Source organism: Moschus berezovskii, chromosome 13, assembly GCF_049115385.1.
Source record: "Moschus berezovskii isolate FMDL1 chromosome 13, NW_MosBer_1.0, whole genome shotgun sequence".
Classification (NCBI taxonomy): Eukaryota; Metazoa; Chordata; class Mammalia; order Artiodactyla; family Moschidae; genus Moschus; species Moschus berezovskii.
Genome location: NC_142472.1, coordinates 70,418,329 through 70,431,436, shown reverse-complemented (window position 1 = coordinate 70,431,436; position 13,108 = coordinate 70,418,329). Strand labels below are relative to the sequence as shown.

Below are 13,108 nucleotides of genomic sequence, written 5' to 3'. Positions count from 1 at the left end.
CAACACTAAGATTTTGAAAACCCAAGAGTCAGGGGAAGATAGCTTATGAGAATACCGCATGCAGTTCTGCTGTGTAGCCTGGTCTCCCTGGAAACCTTCTCTAACCAAAAATCATCTTGACACACTTAATTATGTTGGCTTTCATTAGAAGTTACAACTTGAAAAAACAGGTCTAGTCTTTCTGAAAATGTTATATTCTGAAAATGAACCTTTCCTACTTTAATAATCTTGAACCTACACTAATATTTTAAATCCTTGTCATTTTTGCATTCTGAAGGTATGTTTGCAACTAGCAGTCAGTCAGCTAAAATGTATTAGTCTTGAACATGCATTTAACCCTTCTAGAGACTTTTTTGGTAATTGCCCATAAGGGTTGTAATGAATGAGAATCTTAACTTCTAAAGTCTTTCTTTGGGTTGCTTTGGATTGTTTTGATTAAATCAGTGGAAAATACGTATATTTTAAGTCATTGCTGAAGTTCTTTGTTTTTTTAATCTAAATGAGAAAATTGGCTGGTCCATAAAACTTAAGTTGGAGTGTTTATGTGATTATGTAATGCATAATGATTAGATTCATTTCTGTTTCAAAAAGAATAGATTTAGTAAATATTTATGACACACTTAAGATTTTTGCTTTTGGGCCTTTCTGTATATTTACATTATTATAATGCTAAATATATGATAATTTGGTTTCTTTATAGCTTATAATAATTATTCTGCAAGACATAGCTTAGGGCTAATAGACAATTCAGAAGGGATTCATTTAATTAACTGAAGAAGCTACTAGATCTGGAACTCATAACTTGATAAATTATCACTACTGAAGCAATATGGGGCATTAATGTTTATTTTTAAAATTTATTTTTTGAATCATATCTTTTTAAAATGAACTCTTCCCCCCCTAAAAAAACAAAAACAAAAAACATACTTTCTTTTAGACCAAATGGGGAAAGACATGTTCTAAAGAACCAAGCTATTCTAGGAATGTTGCTTTTTCACTTTCTAACCCGAAGTATCTTATCCAAAAACATCTAGACTATTTTCCTCTCTGTCCTCCTCCTCATTCCCCAACTAATTAAGACATAATTACCTATGTGGTTTTATTTTTGTGACAAAATTCATAACCTCTTTAAAACTTGGCAGGGTTTAGTAGCTGAGAAGGAAGAGGTTAGCACAGTTTTTGCTAAACTGTATTGATCGTACAAGAGTGAAAAGTCTTTATCTCGCTTTCCCCTCATTATTTTGGCAGAACAGGAAGTAACTGATGGCAGTGCAGAGTATTATTAAAATAATTTGACCTTCACCATATACCCTTCAAAATGTGAATGGACAATGGACTTTGTGTTTCTAATGGTCTACAGATGTCCTGTCTTGTAAGTTAGAAGGAAAAGCTTGTTGTTAACTTTATGTGAAGTTCTTTAAAAAATAAATTAAGAAAGCATTTTCCCTGCTGGTAAGTAAGTATTTAAATATAACTGAGGGGAGTCTACTTTCTTTGATAAAGCCATTTAGAAATATATGTTAGAAAAATTATCTATATTTCGGGAAACTTAGGGAAACAGCAGACTCTAATTTCATGACTTAACCAGCGGTAATCAACAACGTGCAAGGTGAATATAGTGTACAGAAAAAAAATAGAATAAAAATGCATTTTTATCTCAGAGTATTTCATAATGCTGCCTAAATATATCTGGTTTCTCTTGGCTTGCCCTTCCCACCTCTCTTGTTTTAAGAGAAAGATTTTTTAAAAATTATGTGTTTGAAACTTCTCAAAATCATCAGTTTCCCATTGAAAAATCTGCAGTTCCCATATTCTGCAAAAGTATCTTTCTCATACTATCACTCACAGACTTATAAAGAACATTTCAGATGTCACCATAAATTCTCCTTAAAGGTGGAAAATAATCTCACTAATTCTTTCTCTATGACCTTCCCTTCCTGTTAGCCATCAGCAATATGACTGTGCCTGATCCTGAGTCCAATAAAATAATTTAATTTCATATATTTCTAGGGCTTACCTGTGTACCATTTGTGTGAGGGCTCTTAGATTTTAAAATGGTACTTCTTGCAAATATGTAACTTGGTTGAAGCAAAGAAAGGTAAAACTTTCATTGCAAGGGTTTGGTTATTGACTCTATGGCTGATGAGATGCTGTAGTAATCGAGAAAAGATGGCTTTTCACTTCGCATACATAGAAGTATATTCAGAAAGGCAGAATAATTTACTGACTCAGTGAGGGGGTAAGAGCGACAGAACCAATCTCTGGACTTCCTAATTATGTAATTACTTCCTTAGACTTTTATGTCTCTGCAGATGTGCTTGTGGGTTTTTTTTTTTTTTTTAAACATTAGGGAAGCCTTTCATAAAATTTGGTGTGACTTTTCTGGGCCAGAAACAATGCAGCAACAGCCAGCTCGGGGGTGATGCCATCAAACATCCAATATTCTTAACCTATCACATTCCAGCCCCCCACCTCCATCCCAAGTCAGACCGCTGAATGCAGAACAGCATGATGGGCTGATTCCAGTGTGTGTGCCCAGACTTCATAGATCACAACTTAAATGTCTTCAGTAGGAGTGATGTTATTCCTTTTCATCAAGTGATATCCACTTAACACCTTCATGACCATGACAGATTGGCAGGTCACCTGAGGATATTGAAAAGAGATGGGATCAGAGGACAGTGATCCACTGTGTTCTGTGCAGCCCTGATCTTACACAGAGCCTGGAAGTTTCAGGGAATTGGTCAATGTGTTCCGCTCATATAAGTGGTTATGAAACGAGGCTTTGTTCTTTCTAAAAGGAGGAGTGAAGTGGGAGTTTTTTGGAGATTCAGCAGTGGTGTGGGATGTTTACAGACTTGATGTCATTGGGATCATTTGTAGTCCAAATATACCTATGGTTCTGTGATACCAAGCAGGACCTGCAAGAAATCTGGTGTGTATATTGGGGCCTTCTGGGCTCCTAGCCATGGAGCATCGACATAAAATAGCTTAAGACGTTTTATCCAATATTTATTGATCTTGTACTTTCTACCTGGCATTCTGCTTGGCACCAGGAGATCAAAGTGGCTAAGAAATAGTCTCTTGCATCTAGGAGCTCGCGGGGTTACAGGAGGAGGCAAACAATTGAGCAGTTTTGAGCTTGGTATTTTATCCTAGAGTTTCTAAGGAGCTGCTGCAGATGTTTGAGCTGGTGGATGACACAGTGAAGTTCACACTGTAAATCTTCACTGTGTGAAAGATGGATCCAAGGAGGAGCTTGATGCTTGCAGACAACCAGGAGACCATTATAGTGTCTGGCTGAGAGATACTGCTGGTCTGGACTAAGGGGGTAGCTGGGGTGAGGGGGGTGGAGAGCAGGGCAGAGCTACCAGGAACAGGAGGAAGAGTGGGATTAGGAATGATAATACGATAGAAGATTAAAGATGTCATGGCTACCATTTTGCATGTGTCGAGGTGGTTCTAATCAATGATTCGGTCACTCAGTCGTATCTGACTCTTTGCAACCCCATGGACTGCAGCACGCCAGGCTTCCCTGTCCATCACCAACTCCTGGAGCTTGCTCAAACTCATGTCCATCGAGTCGGTGATGCCATTCAAGCATCTCATCCTCTGTCGTCCCCTTCTCCTCCCACCTTCAATCTTTCCCAGTGTCAGGGTCTTTTCCAATGAGTCAATTCTTTGCATCAGGTGGCCAAAGGATTGGAGTTTCAGCTAAATAGCACCAGTGCTTCTAATGAATATTCACGACTGATTTCCTTTAGGATTGACTGGTTGGGTCTTCTTGCTGTCCAAGGAACTCTCAAGAGTCTTCTCCAACAACACAGTTCAAAAGTATCAATTCTTCTGCGCTCAGCTTTCTTTATAGTCCAATTCTCACATCCATACACGACTACTAGAAAAACCGTAGCTTTGACTAGACCTTTGTTGATTACCAGTGGAGTATTCTCCATCCTCCACAGTCTTGCTTGTAAATGTTTATAAACATGTTCCAGTCCAGAGTTTTCAGCCTTCTGATAAGAATTACATTTAAAATAAATAATGTATCTAAACTGCATTAATATACATAGTTATACACTGTAAATTGTGAGTGTCTGGTGAGATAGGGTAGTGCCTGAACAGTGGGTTGGGAATGGTTCTGAGGTGTTTACTCTGCAAGCCTTGGACAATTGACAGAACTTTCCTGGGCCTCATTTTTCTGATCTGTGCATATAAGGCCAGTAATACTGCCCCATGGATTTGTTGTGAGAATTGAGTAAGGCTGAAGCACCTGAATGCAGCAGCCCGAGAGTAGCTACCAAAGGCACTAGCATGCCTCTCTTCACCTTTTCTCTCCCCAGAGGATGTTTTTAAACGTTGTACTTTCTTCTTTTTCTCTGTGCTAAGCCTTACTTGGCCTCGGACCTGGAGACCAATATGAAAATGCACCTGTATAGTTATCCTAGTATTTAAATTCCTTCAGGAGGTTTCCCCTGAAACGCTTGATTTCCTAGCGAAAGGTCTTTATTGCTTCTCTTTTTGTTTGTGATGCAGGACGTCAGCTGCAACGAGATCACAGCCCTGCCTCAGCAGATAGGGCAGTTGAAATCCCTACGAGAACTGAATGTCAGAAGAAATTACCTTAAGGTTTTACCACAAGGTAAAAAAAAAAAAAAAAAAAAGAGGGAAAAATGAATCAAACAGAAGACTTTTATTATTTTTTAATAAACTTTGTGAAGGTAAATCCAGTCATATTTGTGTGTACCTATTAATATTAATTATAATTTGAATTTCATGTGTAGATAACAGAGAAGTTACATTCATGTTGTAATTTTAGTCAAGGGTTTCAGAAACAAAATCATTTCCCTGTATAAAGCTGTGTGTGTGTGTGTGTGTGTGTGTGTGGTGTTAGTTTGCTCAGATTCACATAACAAAGTACCCAGGACTGAGTGACTTAAACAATGGAAATACATTTTCCTGCAGTTTGGAAGCTGTAAGTCTGAGATCATAGTGTTGGTTGGTTTTGTTTCTTCAGAGCCCTCTCTCCTTGGCTTGTAGGGGGCCATCTTCTCCCTGCCTTTTCATGCCGACTTCCCGCTGTGTGTGTGTTCTAACCTCCTCTTCTTGTGAGGACACCCATCATATTGGGTTAGGACCCTCCTTCCTAATAACCCCATTAACTCACGTACCCCTTAAAGGCCCTGCCGGCCTCCAAATACAGTGACATTCTGAGGAACTGGGGGTGCGGGAGTCACGGTTCCAACATAGGAGTTTGGGGGGCACACAATCCAGCTCCTATCGGGAGGCAACATGAGTTGCTGTTGGTGCGGACCTGTGATGTCCTCACCTGTCCAGCCAACAGTTAATTGCTGTGCTTGGTCCCGCAGATCCAGGGAACACCTTGTGTCTTGGATCCATGCTTCAGGTGAGGGTGTGCCTCTGCTGAAGTGAAATTTGGATCCCTACTTCTGGTTGTTTTGATGAATTTCTTGAAGCCTGGAGCAAGGATGGCTCTGGAATCTCAGGTCCCCAGAGACACATCAGGAACTCGGAGCGCTGCAGATAGCACCGCCTAGGAGCCAGACTCAGGCAAATGCTTCTCTGCCTCTCTGGGCTTCCATATTGTGCCCTCTGATATGATGATGTGTTGAAGTTCAAGTAAAAAGATACTCAATAGAAAAAAATTGTCAGTCAACTGTACTTCAATATAATAAAAATAATAAAAAATTTAAAAGATATGTTTATTCAGAAGTGTTAGGCCATTAAGAACTTTGTAAGCAGCCTTGTAGGTGGTGCTGGATCTGAATTTCATATTTTGGGATCCTCATTTGGACCTGAATCAGGGATGAGTTGATGAACAATGTAACATTGAATGCTTTTTCCAGAACACGCTCTGGTTTTCCAAGATGACACTGGTTTCTGTCATTTTTCATTTGAGCACACTGCTGCTGCTGCTAGTCGCCCCAGTCGTGTCCGACCCTGTGCGACACTAGACATGCCCAATTTCAAATTTACATTTGCAAATATACCTCAAAGTTAAAGTTTGTATTTGGAAACAGTGAGCATTTGGTTAATCTGACCCTCACACAGCTATTTTAGAACTGCCTGATTTTTCTTATTCTGTTCCTGCTTCATGATCTTTGGCTTGGATCTTTGGCTTCGTTATTCAAAGCAAGAAAATGGAGCTCATGAAAGGGAGAGAACTTTATAAAATGTCATCTGCTTTAAGTGTTATCTTCCATCTTCACCTTTCTCATCCTGACTAGTATTTTAAAGAAGGAAAATTAGAAACTAAGCATAAAGATTTATCCCTTTATTACTTGAGATGACTTGGCATTAAAAACAGTGATTTTTCATTTTGTCATTATGCAGTTCTACTTTTCAGTGGATGAAATTGTTTTCTTGGTTTGAGCAAGTACGAAGGAAAAACTCTTATTATATAGACAGCAAATCTGTAAGCATATAACCTTTCTAGCATTAAGGAAAACTTGCATTTAAACTTAAGCTCTTATGTTAATTATTGAGAAATCATCACGAATTATTGAACTCATTTTTTTAAATTTAATCATTTAACAGTTTTCTGTAATAGAAACATGAGGGAAGAAAGTGCATCTGTAAAATCAAGAGATTTGTTTCTGACACTGTTCCTTGCTTTCTTAACTTAAAAGCATTCCTTCTAAAAAGATCGGTTACAAATTCCTATGCTTTCCATAATTCTGTTTTCTCAGGTTCCATATTTTAATAAACACTGATAGCTAAAACTTTAGTTTACTGGAAAATCTTTTTTTAAAAAATAATTTCCTGAATATCAAGTTTCTTTTTGTTTCACTCTGGAGAACTCTGTTAACAAAAGAGCATTGATAATGCTCTGAGGCAGTGAATTTAAAGACTTTTAATATTTACTCATTTACTTTTCCTCTTTAGTATCCCTCCTCATATACTTTCAGTCTGAGGAGGAGGGGAAAAGTCTGTGGCCTTATTGCCCAGATCAGTTTTATGGTGTTTTTCCTAATGCAGCGGGGAGACTCTTACGTTGTACTTTCTGGGACCAGAACCGAGTATTAAGGCTCCTCTTTGCCATGGAGAGAGAGGAGTGGGATTCATTGTTGTTGTCATTTCTTACCACCCCTTTGCCTATTCTTTTGACCTTTCTGAGCAGAGTTACCATTTCCTCTTCCATTTCCTTGTTGTGAAACTATCGGGTTCTTGCATTCCTAAGCTAAGATGGTAATTGTGTCCCCAACAGGCACTAAAAGGAACAGTCATTATAAAAACCACCTTTTCCTTTAAGTCACCTCTTTCCCCTTCTGCCATGTCTTCCATGAGATTAGCTCTCTAGTCTTGCTTTAAAGTCTTCATTTTAAGTGGCAATTTGTTGAAGAGCCAGAGTCTGGTTAAACTTCATCCTGATTTGCCAAGCCAATTTGGCGAGAGTTGAGTCAGCCATGGGAGAGATGGATTCATATTACTGGAAGTTACAGCAGAGAGATATTCTTTTTATACATAGTCCCCCTAATTCTCAGCTCTAGTTTTAGAAACAAACTATGAAGTGGAAAGAGCTCTTCCTGTTAAGTTTCTTGATTCCATGCAGTCCCAGGGCTCACCTCCTGTCTACCTCCCACTGCTGTCCAAGCACTTCATCAAGGCAGTAGGGACAAGTGAGGCCTGGGGAAAATCACTTATCCTGCTATTGGTAAGAGAGATGGGTTTGAGCAGAGAATTCCTTGGGGGCAATTAAAAAAAAACACACGTCCAGCTTGAATTAGATTTCAAAAATTCTGATTAGGAAAGATATATGCACCCTAATGTTCACAGCAGCACTATTTACTATAGCCAAGACATGGAAGCAGTTTAACTGTCCATCAACAGATGAATGGATAAAGAAGATGTGGTGCATATATACAATGGAATATCACTCAGCCATGAATAAGAGTGAAATAATGTCATTTGCGGCACCATGGGATGACCTAGAGATGAGTGAAGTCAGAGAAATACATATACCTTATGATAACACTTTTATATGTGGAATCTAAAAAAAGATAACAAATGAATTTATTTACAGAACAGAAATAAACTCACAGACATAAAAAGAAACTTAGGGTTACCAGGGGATTAATTAGGAGTTTGGGACTAGCAGATGCACACTATTATATATAAAATAGATAAACAACAAAGCCCTGCTCTATAGCACAGGGAGCTAAATTCAATATCTTGTAATAATCTATAAGGGAAAAGAGTCTGAAAAAACATATATATATATGTATATATATATATAGTAGTTGTCAGTCACTAAGTCGTGTCTGACTCTTTGTGAGCCCAGGGACTGTAGCATGTCAGGCTCCCCTGTCCTTCACCATCTCCCAGAGTTTGCTCAAATTCATGTCCACTGAGTCAGTGATGCTGTCTAACCAGTCTCATCCTCTGCTGCCCCCTTCTCCTTTTGCCTTCGATCTTTCCCAGCATCAGGGTCTTATATATACATACATACGGATGTATAACTGAATCACTTTGCTGAACACCTGAAACTCTGGTTTGAATCAACCAGAGTTGATTCAGAGTTGTGAATCAACTCTGCCGCTGCTAAGTCGCTCCAGTCATGTCCGACTCTGTGTGACCCCATAGACGGCAGCCCACCAGGCTCCGCCGTCCCTGGGATTCTCCAGGCAAGAACACTGGAGTGGGTTACCATTATATTCCAATAAAAAAAAAATACACATCCTGGGTTTCTCTTACACAACTGCCTGCCTATCATGAACCTGAGTTTGGGAGCTGCTGAGTGACGATCTTGTTCCACTGTCCTAGGATTTCAGTCTTATGACTCTTTTCTTTAATACAGCGTAATTCACTAAGGTATGAAAGAGGGAATGTCGCTCCACACCCAGAGCAAGTTGACTTCAGAAAAGGGTTTGGTTGCTAAGCCTTTGTTGGTGGAACATGAAGTAGTCTAGCTGAGTAACGTGAAAACCCTCAGGCAGAACAGGGGGAGTGGAGGGATACTGTTATTAGGAATACCTTCTCAAGGTCGCTGCCTTTGGTTCCTCTTCTTTCTATAGTCCCTGCCCTTCATCTGCTTGAGAACTCCTTGAGTATTTGAAAGCTCTGCGTATCACCCCTTACCAGATTTCATAACAAACGCGGTGAGGCCGGTTCTGAAATGAACCCTCTGTTGCCTCTCCTACGGAGATCTTAGTGATTTGCCCCGTGTCACCCTACATGTCTGGCATTGCTCAGCCTCTTTGCTCTATGGAATATATTTGAGTTCGTTTCTTGCAGCTGCCAATGTCGGTTGGAATGCTTGAAATTACTGAGTGTTTGCTATGCCACTGGGTGGGGATTTTATGCTAAATATAATGTTCTGTCTTGTTTGTGGAGCTACAGAAGACTTCTTTTAAAGCAGTAGAATAAAGCCTAATCAAATCAGAATTACAGGGTCTGTTGCAAAATTCCAAATTTGATAGCATTTATTTTTTAAAGTGGTGTTAAACAATCATGAATATATTTCTAGTAACTCGTTCTGAAATTCTGCCAACCCACATGCACAGAATACATAAGGATATGTTGTAATTAGCGTGTTATTCATAAGCTAGCAAGCTGTTTGAAAACAGTTGGAAGTTAAAACATAAGCATGTCTTGGTGTGGTGTAGCTTATATGATTGTTTTGCTGGAAAAAAAGCCTTTTTAATCAGTTGTACATGTATAGTTTTCAGCTCTTATCAGAACTAACAATAAATTAAAACTTTTGGGCCCCAGTGAAAACTTCCTCTCTTCTTTAGTAAAATGTTATATTGAGCTGGCCAAAAAGGTTGTTTGGTTACTGAGTATGTTGTTCAATAAAGTTCTTGATGAAAATGAAAAGCATGTCTTTTAGTTTTGCTTAAACCCAAATGGACTTTTTGGTCAGTGCAATATAAACATAATGTATATTCCTCATGCACAACTTGATTTTAATTATGCTAAATGATATATTTCCTGATAGGCAGAAAAGTTTTTGAATGTTTAGCCACTTAATCTTGTTGCTTTCTGAGTTTTTTTTCTTTTCTTTGTTTTTTTTCCTGTTCTTTTAGAACTAGTAGATCTTCCCTTGGTAAAGTTTGACTTTTCCTGCAATAAAGTGCTCGTGATTCCCATTTGTTTTAGAGAGATGAAGCAGCTGCAAGTATTACTGCTTGAGAATAACCCTTTGCAGTCTCCTCCAGCACAGGTGAGGGGTCTCACAGCAAAGTTGTTGCTGCTGGGGGTGGGGGGTATGCTATCAATAGCACCTAAGCAGCGCTCAGCAGAACCGTTTTATATTCTGCAGAATTAATGTATGAGACATGATCATAAACAGTCACAGGTTTTTAAAAACTGAAACCTCGGGTACATCTGACTACAATATGTCATCTTCTGACTGCATCATCTTCTGACTACAATATGTCAGATTGTTTACCAGCATTTGCCTTGCTATTCTGGTCACTGCAACTCCAGAATCATGATGTTTGATTATTTCACTTACTCAGTTGTATTGATCATTTGTGCATGCGTTTGAAACTTTTTCATGGAGTTTACGAAAGGAGTAATAGAGTCTTTAAAGTTAGCTGAAAAATGGAGTTTCACCATTTTAAAATATGCTTGTCAGAAGCTCAAATATTAAACTATGTGAAAACAAAATTAAATGTGTATGCTTTCAGAATTGGAACATTTCTAGGTCAGTCATATGATATACGTACTTTTTATGCTATTTGTACATAAATATATTTCTGTTAAAATTTTGCAGTTTAGTACAAAGAAACTAGAAATTTCTTGAGCACAGTTTCCTATTCAGGTAGAATTCGGAGGAGATGATTGCCTTAAAAGCTTGCCTGTTTTGGAGACGTCAAGTTTGGTGATCATTGCTGACATATTACTTAAAGTGAAAATGCAAAAACTAAGACATATGGAGTGAGATGTCTGATGTTTGCATTTTGTTTTGTCTTTAAAAAAGGAGCTACTTGTTATTAATTTTCCCTTAGATTTGCACCAAGGGCAAAGTGCACATATTCAAGTATCTGAGCATCCAAGCATGCCAGATTAAGACAACAGACTCCCTTTATCTCCACACCATGGAAAGGCCACATTTACACCAGCAAGTAGAAGACGGGTGAGTATGGCCACCCTAGACTGGAAGCCCCATTTATAATTTGTGTAGCCCAGCACACCCGAGTAAATAACCCCCAAAATTCTTTTGTTTCACTCAGCCAGTACAGTTTTATACATCGGAGTCTCAGCCACTTTTGGAATAATAAAGGGAAAATTGATAATGTTGATAATATTTTGTCATCTTTCAATCTCATTTACCCTCTCCTAATCAATAGTCAGTCCTTCTTGAGTGCTGCTTATGTGTGTGTGCACATGTATATACACTTCTGTTTATGATAAATAAGATCTGTAATATAAATGTATATGTATTTTACTTATCACTTCGAACAAATGTATCGAACTGAGACATGGTTTTCCAAGTTAATTTTGACTGTGCTTCTGGAACATTGTTAAGAAACAGTGCAGGCTTTATTTTTTTAATTGTCTTTTAAAAATGCACTGTGCCTGGTTTTTGCCATTTTCTGTTTAGAATGGAAACTTTGGAATCATTTCATGTGTCCTTGACCATTTTGTGGCATAAATTGGGCCTTGCATTTCAGAGAACAGAGTTCTCACACACTTGTAGACATGCAGGTTGTTTTTGAGGTGTATTCATTGCAGAAATACTTCCTGAACTTTTTACTAAAAAGTAAATACAGTGACTTAAGATCTCAGCCTACCTTAATGGTACCTTTATGTAATGCTTAAAAGAAGTATTCATTATTTTATTGTTTTAAACATACTATCAAATTTATTCAGTCACTGGATAAAAGTTTACAGAATTATTGAAAGTTTGGACATTTCATAACATGAGAGGTAAGAGCAATTGACAGATTTTGCTTTTTTATATGCTAGAATTAATAAAATAAGAAAATTTGCTACCTGATTAAAAAAACGGGCCACTCAGGTAGAATGTAAATCCATGAAACTCCAGACATGAGGAATTTATTTTACATTCTATTTAGACAGTACAGGGACTTCCCTTGTGGTCCAGTGGTAAGACTCTGCTCTTCCAATGCAGGAGTTGCTGGTTCAGTCCCCAGTCAGGGAACTAAGATCTCATGTGTCGGTGGTGAGGCCAAAAATAAAATCACCAATTAATTACATTTAAAAATTGTCCAACGGACCGTTCACGTATCTGATGTTCAACAGGGCCTTGGCTTGGTGGTGGCAGTTTAATCGCTAAGTTGTGTCTGGCTCTGTGCGGCCCCGTGGACTGCAGCCCGCCAGGCTCCTCTGTCCATGGGATTCTCCAGGCAAGAATACTGGAGTGGGGTGCCATTTCCTTCTCCAGGGGATCTTCCCGAACCAGGAATCAAACCCGGGTCTCCTGCATTGCAGGCAGATTCTTTACGGACTGAGCTATGAGGGAAGCCCAAGTTGGGCCTTGTCTTGATATCCTTTAATATTCAGCTGATTTGTTGCCTTTGGATAATAATAAAAATTTACATAGCAAAGTCATTATTTTGATATAAGTTGATGTATGTTGTTCTGAACTTTGTCATTTTGATTCTTTTCTAAATGAATTTAATATCGATGGCATATAACCCAGCAAGAAGGATTCTGATTCAGGCGTTGGGAGTGATAACGGAGACAAGCGATTATCTGCCACAGAGGTAAAGTTTGGGATCAGATTCTTTTCCTTCTGTGCCTCTAGGTATATCTACTTGCATTCACTGGGCTCTTGGATAAAGGCAATTGCCCGGGAACATGTGATAATGAAAAATTTTTCTAAGTGTTCTATAAGTATTAACTGTTGTTAGCTTTTTCTGCACCTTTAATGTTTTGTAAATGTCTCAAGAATAGAGTCCCTGTCTCCTTCCCCTCCTCCCACCCCCCCTCACATTGTCTAGAATATTCTTGCATGCTTAATAAATATTTTAAAATGACTAAGTGGTGTGCAAGTACCCAGGAAGTATTTTTATAAATATCAATGTTTGTTTTTAAGTGACAGAGTAACTTAGGAAAAAGCTGTTAATATGCCTGCATAAATGTTAAGCAATCAAATGTACATGCATTTTACCCACAGGAA

At 38.5% G+C, this 13,108-nt stretch overlaps 1 protein-coding gene across 2 annotated transcripts in view; it reads left to right on the top strand.

The window, feature by feature from the left end:
• The window catches only part of LRCH1 (leucine rich repeats and calponin homology domain containing 1), a 222,550-nt gene that overhangs the window by 147,620 nt on the left and 61,822 nt on the right, over window positions 1–13,108 (top strand). For both annotated transcript variants that reach the window (XM_055426088.2, XM_055426087.2), the window contains exons 4-7: window positions 4,534–4,639; window positions 10,044–10,180; window positions 10,971–11,098; window positions 12,629–12,692. In XM_055426088.2, coding sequence (XP_055282063.2) covers window positions 4,534–4,639; window positions 10,044–10,180; window positions 10,971–11,098; window positions 12,629–12,692 — 435 coding nt within the window. The remainder of the gene's footprint in view (window positions 1–4,533; window positions 4,640–10,043; window positions 10,181–10,970; window positions 11,099–12,628; window positions 12,693–13,108) is intronic.